General features: G+C 31.0%; 2 protein-coding genes across 2 annotated transcripts; both read right to left on the bottom strand.

Moving 5' to 3' along the window:
• Positions 1-3,657: 3,657 nt before the first annotated feature.
• LOC130973517 (U3 snoRNP-associated protein-like EMB2271) lies at positions 3,658-7,551 on the bottom strand. Its single transcript, XM_057898081.1, has 7 exons — positions 7,043-7,551; positions 6,563-6,914; positions 6,052-6,276; positions 5,579-5,798; positions 5,174-5,352; positions 4,872-4,937; positions 3,658-4,230 (listed from the first exon to the last, which is right to left on the bottom strand). The coding sequence occupies exons 1-7, from the start codon at positions 7,453-7,455 to the stop codon at positions 4,153-4,155; spliced, it is 1,533 nt and encodes a 510-aa protein (XP_057754064.1). The 5' UTR covers positions 7,456-7,551; the 3' UTR covers positions 3,658-4,152.
• A 1,635-nt stretch (positions 7,552-9,186) lies between these two features.
• On the bottom strand, positions 9,187-13,432 carry LOC130976272 (peroxidase A2-like). The gene is made up of 4 exons (XM_057901091.1): positions 13,065-13,432; positions 11,875-12,066; positions 10,195-10,360; positions 9,187-9,851 (listed from the first exon to the last, which is right to left on the bottom strand). Exons 1-4 carry the CDS (start codon positions 13,287-13,289, stop codon positions 9,370-9,372), a joined length of 1,065 nt encoding a protein of 354 aa, XP_057757074.1. The 5' UTR covers positions 13,290-13,432; the 3' UTR covers positions 9,187-9,369.
• Positions 13,433-13,694: the final 262 nt, after the last annotated feature.

The raw sequence follows: 13,694 nt of genomic DNA, 5'->3' as shown, positions 1-13,694 counted from the left end.
TAAGTTTGAAACTTATAGATAGGGTTGGCAATGGGTGGGGTAGGATAAGGTAGGATTTTGACTCTATTCTAATTCTACTCACGAATTATAAATTTTTTTTAAAATTTTATCCTATCTTACCCAATTCTATCAGTAGAAAAATAAAAAAATTTTAAACAAATATAAAATTCAACCATTTTAAATTTTATACATATTAATAAAGTAAAAAATAAAAAATTAAATTCAAATTAAAATTAAAAACAATAAAATTTTAAAAAATTTAACATAAAATTATAAATAATATGATCATTAACTAATTTAGTAATTATTTTAAGTTTTTATAAGAGGAAGATTGAAGGTTTAACACTCATTTTTTTTACTATATACATAATTTTTACATGTAAGAGGAGTGTTAGGAGGCCAGCAACTTTTGTATTTTGTAACTATCAATTGGCCATCAATAGTATTTTTAATGAAAATAGATTTTTTTTCATTGGATAGAATAAAGTGTGATCTTTATCAATATTGTTTTTAAATACTGGATACTATCTAGTTTTTTTTACTGGAGAGGATCTTCTCCCGTTTTTAATGGTGTGAGATTACATCCAATGGTGGAAGATCATTCACTTTTCTTTTGATGATTACAAAAGTTGCTGACCTCCTAAACTTTCTCATTATTATAATATATTAGGGGTGCGAGTAGAATAGGGTAGGGTATACTTTGAACCCATACCCTATCCTACCCGCAGGTAAACCCGCACCGCACCCTACCCTACCTGCAGCAGGTCGGATAGACAATCCTACTCGAACGGGTTAGATACCTGCTGATAAGATATAGATTTTCAGCCCTACTTGCAGAGCATGAAAATTAATTTCAAAAACAAAATCACCTGTAACGAGTAAATTCCCATAGTAGTCTTCGAGATTAACGTCGTGCACCAAAATCGTCCCTGAGATTCCAATTGCACCAATTACGTCCTTGAGATTGAAAAAATTGCACCATAGTAGTCCCTAACCCGTTTTCCGTTAACGACGCGCTGACGTGGCTTGATGACGTGTCACCTCATGGTTTGGCCACGTGTCACCTCATGATGACGTGTTGGTCAATGACATGTGGTATGCTGACATAGATGAGTATGCCACGTGTCACAATACTATTTTGCCACGTGTCACAATGCTATTTTGCCACGTGTCAGATTATGCCACGTGTCATCCACTATGTTGTCGTTACATGTGCACCAAATTGGTCCCTTATTTTGTATTAAATGACTCATTTTAGTCCCTGAAATTAAATGTCGTGCACCAAATTAGTTCCTTCATCAGTTTTTTCTCATTTTTTTATAAATTTAAAAATTTTAATATTTTTTTATACACTAATTTTAATTATATTTTTTATTATACATATTTTATAATAATTTTTTTAATTAATAATGTTAACTTGTATCATTAGAGTACATGTTAACTAAAACTAAAACTTTATTATTGCCTCTTGTGTTTATTTGTATCTGTTTTAATACTGTTCAAGTCATGGTTACAATAAGTACTTATATTGATTAATAGTGTAATATATGAAAAAGCCACCTAACTAAGTTATAGATAAAATGAATTATTATAATCGACAGTATAAATCTATCTTATTAATTTAGTGAGAAGTTAATTATATGGGAAATCGGACATTCTTAAAATGGATGGGAATAATGAATTTATATTAGTTAATAAGTGCCTTATCAAGTATTCCTAAAATATTTATTAAAGTGTTAAATATTAAAAAAATTATACTAAGGAATATTATTATACCCTTAACTTACACTCTTTATTAAATCAATATCAATATGTCACATAATTCTTTTAATAAAATATTGTAGAAAAAATTATATAATTAAAACTAATATTTTAAAAATATTTTATAAAAACACTTGTATTTAAATAACTTGTGAAAAGATAAAATTAAAATTAGTGTATTCAAATATATAATGAGAATTTTAAATTTATAAAAAAATGAGAAAAAACTGATGAAGGGACTAATTTGGTGCACGACATTCAATTTCAGGGACTAAAATGAGTCATTTGATACAAAGTAATGGACCAATTTGGTGCACATGTAACGATGACATAGTGGATGACACGTGGACAAATATCATTGTGACACATGGCATAATCTGACACGTGGCAAAATAGTATTGTGACACGTGACATACCCATCCATGTCAGTATGCCATGTGTCGTTGACCGACACGTCACCATGAGGTGACACGTGGCACCAAAGGTTCGTGTCATCAAACTACGTCTAGGGGTGAGCACGGGTAGCGGGTACCCAATTACCCGTCCGAATCCGAACCGAACCAATTAAATTGGTCCTGGAACCAACGGGTAATCGGGTCCAACCTGATGGCCTTTATTAGTGACTGGTTCGGGTATTGGTTCTAAAGGTGCGGAACCCGAACCAATCCGTGAACCCGGTTATATATTAATTAAATAAAAAAAAATTGGTATTTAATTAAAAAAATTGTATTTCTATTAGACAAAGATTATTCACTATTAATATGTTTAGATTTTAATGAATTTAGTTTTTAATGTATTTGGTGTTTAACATGTTTGGATTATTTCTATTGATGTTATTGTTGAATTTTTAAGATAAAAATTTGGTTTTTTTTTTTTTTTTATAAATTCGGGTATCCAATTACTCAAACCGAACCAATCCGTTCTTAATCGGTTTGGGTTGGTTCAGGTACATACACAAAAAAACACAAATCCGAATCAAACCAAACCAATTACATTTTAATTGGTTCGGTTCTAATTTCATCTTGAACTCAAACCAAACCGACCCGTGCTCACCTCTAGCTACGTCAGCGCATCGTTAACGGAAAAGGGGTTATAGACTATTATGGTGCAAATTTTCCAATTTCAACGGAAAAGGGGTCATAGACTATTATGGTGCAAATTTTCCAATCTCAGAGACATAATTGGTGCAATTGGAATCCCATGGACGATTTTAGTGCACGGCGTCAATCTTGGAACCACTATGAGGATTTACTCCACCTGTAACTATTTATTTACTTTCATTCTGCGGAATTATTATATGAATTCCGTTAGAAATAACAAATAAGACACCGAAATAATACCGGTGATTCCCTTCGAATAGCTGGAGTTCCCCCATAATCATAATTCCCTTCGTCTTGTTTTCATTCTACTCAAGCATCCCCTCCAAACGAGTACGATATTAAACTGCTTTGAATGTTTGATCATTCAAGTTCGGGGTATCTTCCGTTTGTTTAGTGAGTATTTGGTAGGTTTTTGCTTCCCCGTAAAATTGACGTTAAACAATCACAATTATTAAGCAGAACGGAAAATGACTTAATAGTATAATCGATTTTGAACTCACAATAGTAAATTTTGGTTTGACTAAGATGAGCAATCTATAAAATGCAGAATTTATTTTTGTTAATTCCATTTAACATTCAGACATGTATTTAGTACAAATTATTTACGCATAAGGTCCTCAACTAAGCTTTTGTCTAATCTCAGGTGCTAGTCGTTGTAAGTATCGGTTGCTTTACTATGTAGGAAGAGGACAGATTGTAACAATTGTGTTAATACACATCTGTCAACCAACCATTGAATGATGATAGATTTTCGTGAGATAAATTTCACATCTCATCTAATCTCATCTCACCAACTTAGTGTATAAAGACACATTACATAATCACGCATCTGAAAATTATAACAAATGACTTATCAAGCGAAAAAGTGATCTTATATATAAAAAGCAAACAAGAAAATGTGTAAAAATCACATAACTCTAAAAGGTGATAAATTAATCTCAATCATCTATAGATCCTTAACCATTTTTTCATACTTTGGCCCTTCCAACAAATACATAACTACAAAATTGTTTCAACAAGAGCTTTTCCTGCATCGATAATCACACCGTCTTCATGTGATTATGGGAGCAAAGACAACTGAATGGCACGGTTTTCCCTTATCAATTCTTCGTGGCCTTGTCAACGCATGAATCAAAATTCAGGAACTCAAAAAGATGTAACAGAACACTACTGAGATAGCTATTAAGAAGGGGGCCAAAAATTAAATGTAATGGAATACATATAACTGGGATCTGCGACACCTATCAACTCAAATGTTGCATTTAGTATTTAGTCAAAATTGAGGTTGCTCTTATGATATCTTAAGAGGTAGAATTGAAACTCCATTTCGAGCTTCAGGGATTCGTCCCCACCTGCCTAGACGAGGTTCCTGTAAGTAAACAAAGACATCTTATGTTAGGAGATAAACCGATAATTCTAGTACAGCAACAATGGCTAGTGAAAGGGATCAATTATATATAGTTTTTTTAAAATCTAATTAGTCGTATGCTACTTAAAATGATAGTGGGGGAACAACTAGACAGACAAGTTACTAGTAAATAAATGTGACGATTCTCAATTCACACAGACTCCCGTTTTAAAGTCCTGAAAATTTTCATTTCCGAGGAAATATCATTTATACGCCATGCTTCGTCAGACATGAATAGCCATAAATCCATTGTTAATAGTTATATCTTATATAAAACAAAGTATTCTTAGACTGAGTTGCATGCAGCAGGAGAAAGTTCATTTACTACCATGGTTATACTCACTTTTAGTTATATTCATACAAGAATGAGAAAAGCTAAAGTTTAGGCCAAAAAGGAGAGAAAGAGAACGCCAATGGCATAGATGGTAAGTGCACAATAAAACTTCCCATTATTCCTAAGCTGTAAACAACTGTTTACAGTCAAAGTAGAACCAAGGAAGGCTCAAATAAGTAGTGTGCCAGTTGAACATTGAGCTAAACTGTGTATCAAAAGAAAGAGCATGATATCATGCAGAATATAAACAGATTGAGCAAAGTGTTACCTGTCCAACTCCAGCAATCAGAAACTTTGCTGATTTTGCAATAGTCAAGGAATTCACAAACCCAACCTGTATGCAAAACGGTTTAATTAAGGGCCAAAATATTGAGTCATGGTGGGCTTTTCAACTGCAAAATCAAACTCAACATTTGCACAGCAAATCTAATAATGGGTAGGTGGTTCAACATTTTGGAAATTGCTTTTAATTGCACAATACATGATTTAGCATATAGAACTACAAATTTTATGAACAAAATTTCACAAGGAAAAAGGCAATTGTTTTTTGTGGCATTTCCTTTTACTTACCAATGGCACATTGTGACAAAATTTGATATTATTAGTCTCACTTTCTATTGCCCATAATCGAACAGAACCGTTACCAGCACCAGAGGCAGCAAGGTCACTATTTCTACAAACAGTCACCGCACTGACCCATGAAAATACTGATGAAGGATGCTGAGTCTCGGGATGGTGATGACCATTTTCTGTAGACAAAGATAGTATTACTTTAGGATTGTAAGGTAACTAGGTAAGTTTAACGAAGCAACACAACATATAATATAAATTCATGCATTGAGATTGCAGAACTTGCAGCTAGGAAGAAAAGCAACAAATAATGCACTTTGTAATTAACCATTCATATTTTAGGAGATCTTTGATTGAACAAGGCATATTGTATGGAAAGAATATTTAGGGTTTTGCCTAAGTTACCGCTGGTCATTCTTCCACCATCGATTTGTTCAGTTTCTGTGCTTTCTGTTGGTAAAGCATGAGCATTCTTCACAATGTAGGTAGGCTTCTTTTTCACTGCTCTCCAAAACTCAATGCTTCCGTCATCCGAACCAGATAAAAATTCATCATCATTAATAAAACAACAACATTCTAACGAAGATGCAGGTGCGCGAAATATAAGACGGGACTCTTCATGAACCTAGAATACACATCAAGAAAAAGACAATACAAAATTATACTCCCATATGAGGGGAAAGGGAAAGAAAACATAAAAAGTAAATTGAAGTCTGTAGCTCAAAAATTTTCATTTTATCACTAGAAATTTTCATAGACGAAAGAGATAAAAAGTAAAATAGCATTAAAAAGAAAAGTAGAAATCAAGCAGTATCTAACATACGAGTTGTTTAATAGCCAAATACTCTAAATTTCACTTTAGGGGAGAAACATAGTACCTTGAACATCTGCATGGTATGATCGCGCCCAGCAGTTAATACCCTTTCCTTGCGCAAGCAATCAATGCTTATCACTTCACTCTGGTGGCCAAATAGAGTATTCATGTAAGTTCTGTCTTCGACATTCCATATCTTAATCGTTCGGTCAAATGAACCAGAGAAAAGCTCTGAAGTTCCTTGTCTAAAAGCCAAACAAGAAACAGGGCCTCGGTGACCAGGAAATGCCTGTAAAAACAATAGACGAGAGTAAGAACCATTCTTTGCAAGTCCCAACAAAAATGTCCAAGATCCTATAACTTCAGTCATAGAAGAAGCCTGTGCTTCGACTAAATTACTATGCCACCATAGGAGAAACATGGTCTACATTTCCCTTGGTTTTCCATCATTTGATAACTTAATAGTGCAGATAACAAACAAATTGCAAAAAAAGAAAATGAACACTGTGACCTTGCTAAATTTCAAATCAATATAGTTATCACAAATTGCAGATTATTGAAGAATGAATAGCTACCTGAACATGCTCTCTGGTACGAGTATCCCATATATGAACATGCCTGTCAAGACCCCCAGTTGCTAAATACCGACCATCCGAACTTGCGGCCAATGCCAACACATGTTTACTCTGCTTCTTAGCTTTACTCTGCGGATCCTTCAATCCATGACTCTTCAGCACCGGATCACTCGGCCACCTATACTTCTCAAATTTCCCAGTACTCACATCCCACTGCATAATACTCCCATCCTTTGAAGCTGAAAATCCTTTCGTATCGTCCTCAGACAGGGCCACCGCAGTCACAGAATGCCGGTGCTTCACCAGCACCCTAAACCCACCGTCAGTACCACTAGTCTCCGGCACTTGCACCCTAAAAACAAAATTCCCCTATGTTACAATTTCATGAAGATTGCAAACACATAACAATTTAACCTAATCTTAAACTAGTAAACTACAACAAAAGCTTGAAAGTGAAACATTAGGATCGTAATTTCTAACCTTGAGGCAATGGCTCTTCTGACTCTGCCACTCTCCTCTTGCTGGTCCTTGATGAGTTTCTCAGCAACGAGAGAATCTCTGAACCCTTCTTCGTCTTCATCAGCACCTTCACTCTCATCTTCATCTTCCTTCTTCTTTGCTGCATCGCGATATTTTCTCAAGAAGTCCTGGGCAATTCTCTTCCGAGCTTCAGCTCCGGTTTCTTCTTCTTCCTCCTGCTGCTGCTCGGATAGGTCTTCCCCGTGTTCCCCGGCGAAGAAGTCATCGTCGTCGAAGTCGCTGTCAATCTCATCGGCGGCATTGACATCGGCATCATCGCGGTTGGGCTTGCGGCGCTTACGTGAATCGTTGGCGAAGAAAGGGTCGTGAGAAGCAGCTTTGTGTTTGTTACGGTTCTTCTTGTTTGCAGGCATAGTGTTTGATGAAATGAATGAATGAATGCGTTCCAAGAGAGAGAGAGAGAGAGAAGGTAGCTGCTTTTTAGGGTTTAAGAAGGAAAACAAAAATGAAGTGTGGTTTTAGCGGTTCTTTCTTTCATACAGCGGCCGTGAAGACTTCACTACTTTTTACATGTTTTGCCCTTCACTAATTTTTTTTTCCTATTATGGTGAACTAACAAAATGTTAATAAAAAAAGTATATAACTAACAAAAATAATTTTAAAACATATGATTGATAAATAAGTTTATAAAAATTTTAAAAGTGATAAAAATAATCAAGAAGATATATTCTTAAAAAAATTAGGGATTATATTTTGATGCGATATTTTTTGTAACTATTATTAGATAATTTTTTTATTTTTATAATTTAATGATTTTAAGTTTGGTGATATTTTTGTGAATGATAATTTAAAAAAAATAAAAATAAAGTATAGATATCTAAATTTGCTCTAATTTTTATATCCAAATATTTTAAAAAAATTCAGATCATATATATAAATAATTTGTCTATATACAAAAACTTTTTTCTCTTATAAATTAATATGACGTTTTTTGTTATTTTTATCATATTTTTAAATTATTCAAAATTTTATTATTATTTATGTATTTTGTGATTAATTTTAGGAGTAGTATAAATTTTTTAAGATTATCTTAATAATTTACCTTTTTCTTGATCTAATACATGTATCCACTGAATAGAGTGAGCAATCACTATTTTATAGATATTTTTATCGATTAATAGACAATTTAATATTAATGTATATTAATTTACTTTCTTTCGCGTATATTCAAAGATCGTAATAGTAATAAAACATTAAAATTGGCATATAATGGTGAGTATTTTAATTTCTTAATTAGTGATCTTGGTTTATATCTTAAAATAGAAAAATATTCCATAATATTCCGTAATAAACTCAATCACAATACGTCGAAGGTTTTGTTTTGTTTTGTTTTTTGTTTTGTTTTTTTTTCTTGGGGGTTCAGGTCAAAGTTTGATCTTTAGTTCTTTACTCTGATTATAGGGCTTTGAGATTTTTATTTTGGTTGGGTTTTCAATCAAAAACTCTATAGCCTTCATCCATGGTCTTTGCTGGCTTCGGCCCTTTTCTTAGAATCATATATTCATACATTTTTGAAGCATTACCTAAAACAAATAATATTTTGGTGAACCCTAGTTGGGCTTTGTTCAACCCAAAAAGGAATTTTGTGGAGTAAAATTATGAAAGGCCTTGTCAAATGTCAATGAAAAATAACTAAGTCAATTAACTTCTATTTTCTTGACCAAAAAAAAAAAAAAAAATTAACTGCTATTTTGGTTATTTTTTGTTATTTCTAAAATGACAAATGATTCCTCAAAATTTGTTTTTTCTAACAAATGACTTCTCTTTTACAAAAAGTAAAAATTTTATGTTTAAATATTTTATGTACAAAGATATTTTTATTTATTAATTATATTTGAATAAAATAAGATAAAAAAAAATTTTATTTATTATGTAAAAAATATTTTTAAAAAAATATTTTTAATTTAAATTATAACTTCTCAAAATTTTTTTATTTTTTTAATATTTTTATTTTTATTATTAAAAATTTGCTAAACACACCAAAAAATTTTTTTTATTAAATTCTTTTTATCAATTTAATGATACTCAAATAAGTACTTCCTGTATATAGAAGCCTAGAAGGGTATAGTAAAAATCCAACAACATAAAAAACACTCGAATCTCATATAACATTATTGGAAATTAAATGATACAAAACACAAATGGATATCCATACATCTATCAAGTACAAAATCAATCCCAATCCACAAACAACATGACTTATTTATGTATGTGAATATAGAAGAACTACTTTAAAATTTCCAACCCACAATAAATACATAATCTTTTTAGGCTGAGCTAACACCCTGTTCTTCCGATGATTCTACTCTAGTAGCAAAAGTAGCCAATCCAGAATTTCCATTAACAAAGTTACATTGCTTTCTGATTTCACCTTGAGAGCCAGTTAGAACTCCAATATTACCCATCTTAATCATTGATGCCTTAAATGCTTCAAAGAAAAGAGTTTGGTTACTGCTGAAACTGTTCACAATGCTAAGTGTAGATGCACCAACCGTAGAGAAAAGTTCTTGATCACTCTGAAGCAATCCATTTAGAGATTGAAGATTGGAGAAGTATTTGTTGTCAAATGTGTCTGGGGTTGTTAAGTCCAAATTGGTGAGAGTATTCCCTGCTCCACCATTGGGGCAAATTGATCTAAGTGTTTGTAGATAGGTTGTGTTCAAAGTTGGATCAGGATTTCCAGTGTTGCTAAAATTGTATAATCGACTGCTGAAAAATCTACATTGAGCTCTCCCAATTGTGTGAGCACCTGCAAATTTTCATACATATACAATGTTTTAAACATTTATAAACACAATCTTCGTTTTTTATTGACTGACATCTAATAACATAAATGATCATATCTCTAACAGAGTATTACACAAGAATTTTTTTTGGACTTGCGTGAACTTTTTTATTTATATAGACTTTTTATCCTCTTTATATTTATCTTATACTATTCTTTTTTTGTGGAATAACAAAGATCAAACTCTAATATTATATCATCAAATCATTTCTTTCAAAGGTTTAAGATAACAAAAAAATATATTATCATATATAATTTAAAACAGATGAAGCAACTATATAATTATTTAAAAAAATAGATCATATACCTGAAAGTGCAACTAGATCAGTTATGTTGAGAGATTGATTGGCAAAAGTAGAGATAAGTTGACTAAGATTGAAGTTTGGAGCCGGAAGTTTTTGATTAGCAAGAGTAAAGTTTGCTGTTAAACTATCTCTTCTCCCCAATGGAACTTTCCAATCAGGACCATGAGCCTGTAAATATATATAGTTGTACAAATTAACAAGAAAGTAAGGTTTTTAGAATATTAAAACAGATCTGCAAAATAAAAAATATATGAAATTAAAACTTAGTATTATATATGTAAGTTGTAGTTAGTGCCTTCTAATGATTTATTTCTTCAAGCTAATTTTTATTTCCTCTGTTTTAGTTACTAGATCAGTATATCAACATTATTCCCAATAAAAGAAATCTAAATTCTGAAGGATATAGCATCAAATGACCAAAAGCCAAATGTATATTAACGGATTTAGATAAAATTCTTTTTTAGTTTCTCACATTTTGAGTTTAGTTTTAATTTCATTTTTTGTGTTAAAATGTCTTAAACATCTTATATTTTATTATTATAATAATAAAATTTATTTTTTAAAAAAGATAAATTTTATTATATATGATAACAATAAAATAAAATAAAATATTTGAAACAAAAATAAAGTATTTTAAATTTGAGAAATTAAATTAGAACTTAATTTAAATTTGAGATTAAAAAATATTTTGTTCTAATAATTTGTTATTCTAAAAGATGAAAAATTATTGAAAATATTCTAAGATTAGAAAGTACTTTGTTCAAATATACCGATGGATATTTTAATAATTTTTAACTATTAATTTTAATTAAAAAATATATATAATTAAAATAATTAAAATCAACCGTTAAAAATTATTAAAACACCAGTGGATCATCGATAGGCTAATTTTTTTTGTTATGGAAGTAGAAGTGGTGATATACCTTAACATTTTAATTTTTGGTGTTTTTCAAAACTGTGGAAGTACAGAAATCGGAGGGTCCGATTTCTGTACCTTAAAAATTTTTTTTTTTTTATACCACAAATCGGACGGTCCGATTTGTGTACCTCCCACAAATCGGACGGTCCGATTTCTGCACCTCCCACAAATCGGACGGTCCGATTTCTGCACCTCTACAAATCGGACGGTCCGATTTCTGCATCTCTAATAAATCGGACGGTCCGATTTCTGCTTCTCTGATTAAACGATCCCACATTTGAGTATAACACCCCAACAATCCACATTTTAAAAAAACACCACTACCACTCCAATATTAAAAATAAAAAAGTGTCATCGATATACTTACAAATTTTCTAATGAAATAAAGTGAAAGTGAAGTGGGAATGGTATGCATAATTTTGCCTTTAAAAAAGTAGTGGTTGTACTAATCCATTTGGGGCAGTTTAAAAACAATATTATTAAAAGAATAAAGTGCTACCTAGTAACTAGTACCTACATAAAGGATAGTTGATAATTTCATAATTTATCTATTTTGGGTAATTTTTAAAATTTAAACTAGACACATACACAACTTCATAATAATTACTTGGCAATTTTTTATTATCTCACAACATAAAACCTGTTTAACACTTTCCATGCATGATATAATTAGATTGTAATAATAATACCTACAAAACAAAACCTTTTAATAAACTAGATAACAGTGAAACTCAAACAAGAAATGCATGGATCAAGATCCTACCAAAACAGATGAAATTTCTGCCGCAAGTGCAAGAATATCGGCACAAGAAACAACACCAGGACAAGCATTTTCAACCGCTGTTTTGATGTTATTCACAACATCTAAGCCTCTTATTGAGTTGTTATTTGGTCCTGCACCTTGTTCACTCACTATGGTACTTGTGCTATTCAGCAAAATTGATGCATCACAACCCTGCCACAGGCAACAATAATTATTGAATATTTTTACATAATTGACTGTTAGTGTAAATATAACAAATAAATAAGTGTGTATAAATGCCTAGTCTATAATCTATATAGTCTCACCGAAGAACATACGCACATAGCATAAGTAACATTAGAAGTCAAACTAAAATATTAGTATTAGTTTTGGGTCATAATTATAGAGAAAAATAAAGAAAGAAATCTGTAGAATAAGGAAAAGTATGACCAATTATTTCCAGTCATTAATTAGCTACATATTGTGTATAAGCCCAAAAAGTAACATTATTATTATAACTATCGTTAATAATAAAAAATATTTGGTAACTAAACTAAAAATTGTCAAAATTTATTATTTTTGACTTTATTTAATACATTCTGCAATAAATAAATACTAAATAAAATAAATTTAAACGGTTTGAACTAATTATTTTTTATCTTCTTAGTATTAACGTTAATAATAAATGAGTTAACAAATCAGACGCTAATTGAAATGAATTATTTCAAATGTCTTGCAAATGTTAGAAAAAAATGGAAAATATTTCATGGAAAATATTATACGACATAAATAATCAAGAGGGGTTGTGATTGGATTAAAGGGATAGTGAAGAAACAAGTTGAGAAACTAGATTTTTAAGAAATAAAACAAATTAAAATGTTTGGACCACTTATTCCATATTATTATTGATGTTGAATACAAGGTGGAGAAGAACTTCAAAGATAATAATAATAATAATAATAATAATAATAATAATAATAATAATAATAATAATAATAATAATAATAATAAATTTTAATGTTGGACAAAATGGGAACAAATGCCATCCGACAAGAACTAGATTTTAATGTACACATGATGTTTCTATAAAAAAAATATATTTTATGATATAATAATAATAATAATAATAATAAAGAAAAGGAAATTAAAGAAGAAAGAGTGTGGCACCAAAACTCATAAAGGCATAGTAATTAAGTAAAGAGAAAGCATACTTGAACAAAGCAATCATGGAAGTGAAGCCTCATGAGACTACCAAGCATTCTTGGGTCAGATTTTGAAACGTTTCTTATAACTTCTCTAACAATGGAATGAACATTGGCACAAGTGTTTTTGTAAAATGATGGATCTAACTGTGCATCTGAGGAAAATGGAAGTGCTCCAAGCATGAGCATAGTCATAGCCACAAAACAGAACAACCTTACATGAAAGGACCTCATTTTTATATTTTTGAAGTGTTCACAACAAAAGAATCGTAGTTCTATGTCTGGTTTGCTTCATATTTTTACTTGGCAGAGAAGGCCCTATTTATAGAGAGAAACATGCATGTTTGTATATTATAGACCTATGGGTCATAAATACAACTATTTTATTTCATCTGTGATTCAAATTTTCAATCACATGCAATGCAACTTTTGAGAAAGCCTGTGCGTTTGTACTATCTGAACTTTGGTTTAATTGATTTGGTGTATATACAGGGAGTTAGGTGCATATACAAGGTTTTTTTTTTTTTTTAAAAAATAGAAGTGATAAATTATGTAAATATCTTTTGAAATTAGATGATATCTAACTTCCCTTAATATACTTTGATTTATTATGTCTATACACTTTTTTTTTTTGAAAAA

This window comes from Arachis stenosperma, chromosome 4 (assembly GCF_014773155.1).
Source record: "Arachis stenosperma cultivar V10309 chromosome 4, arast.V10309.gnm1.PFL2, whole genome shotgun sequence".
In the NCBI taxonomy this organism is placed as follows: Eukaryota; Viridiplantae; Streptophyta; class Magnoliopsida; order Fabales; family Fabaceae; genus Arachis; species Arachis stenosperma.
Note: the sequence above shows the minus strand (reverse complement) of the source record. Positions and strands in the feature narration are given on the sequence as shown.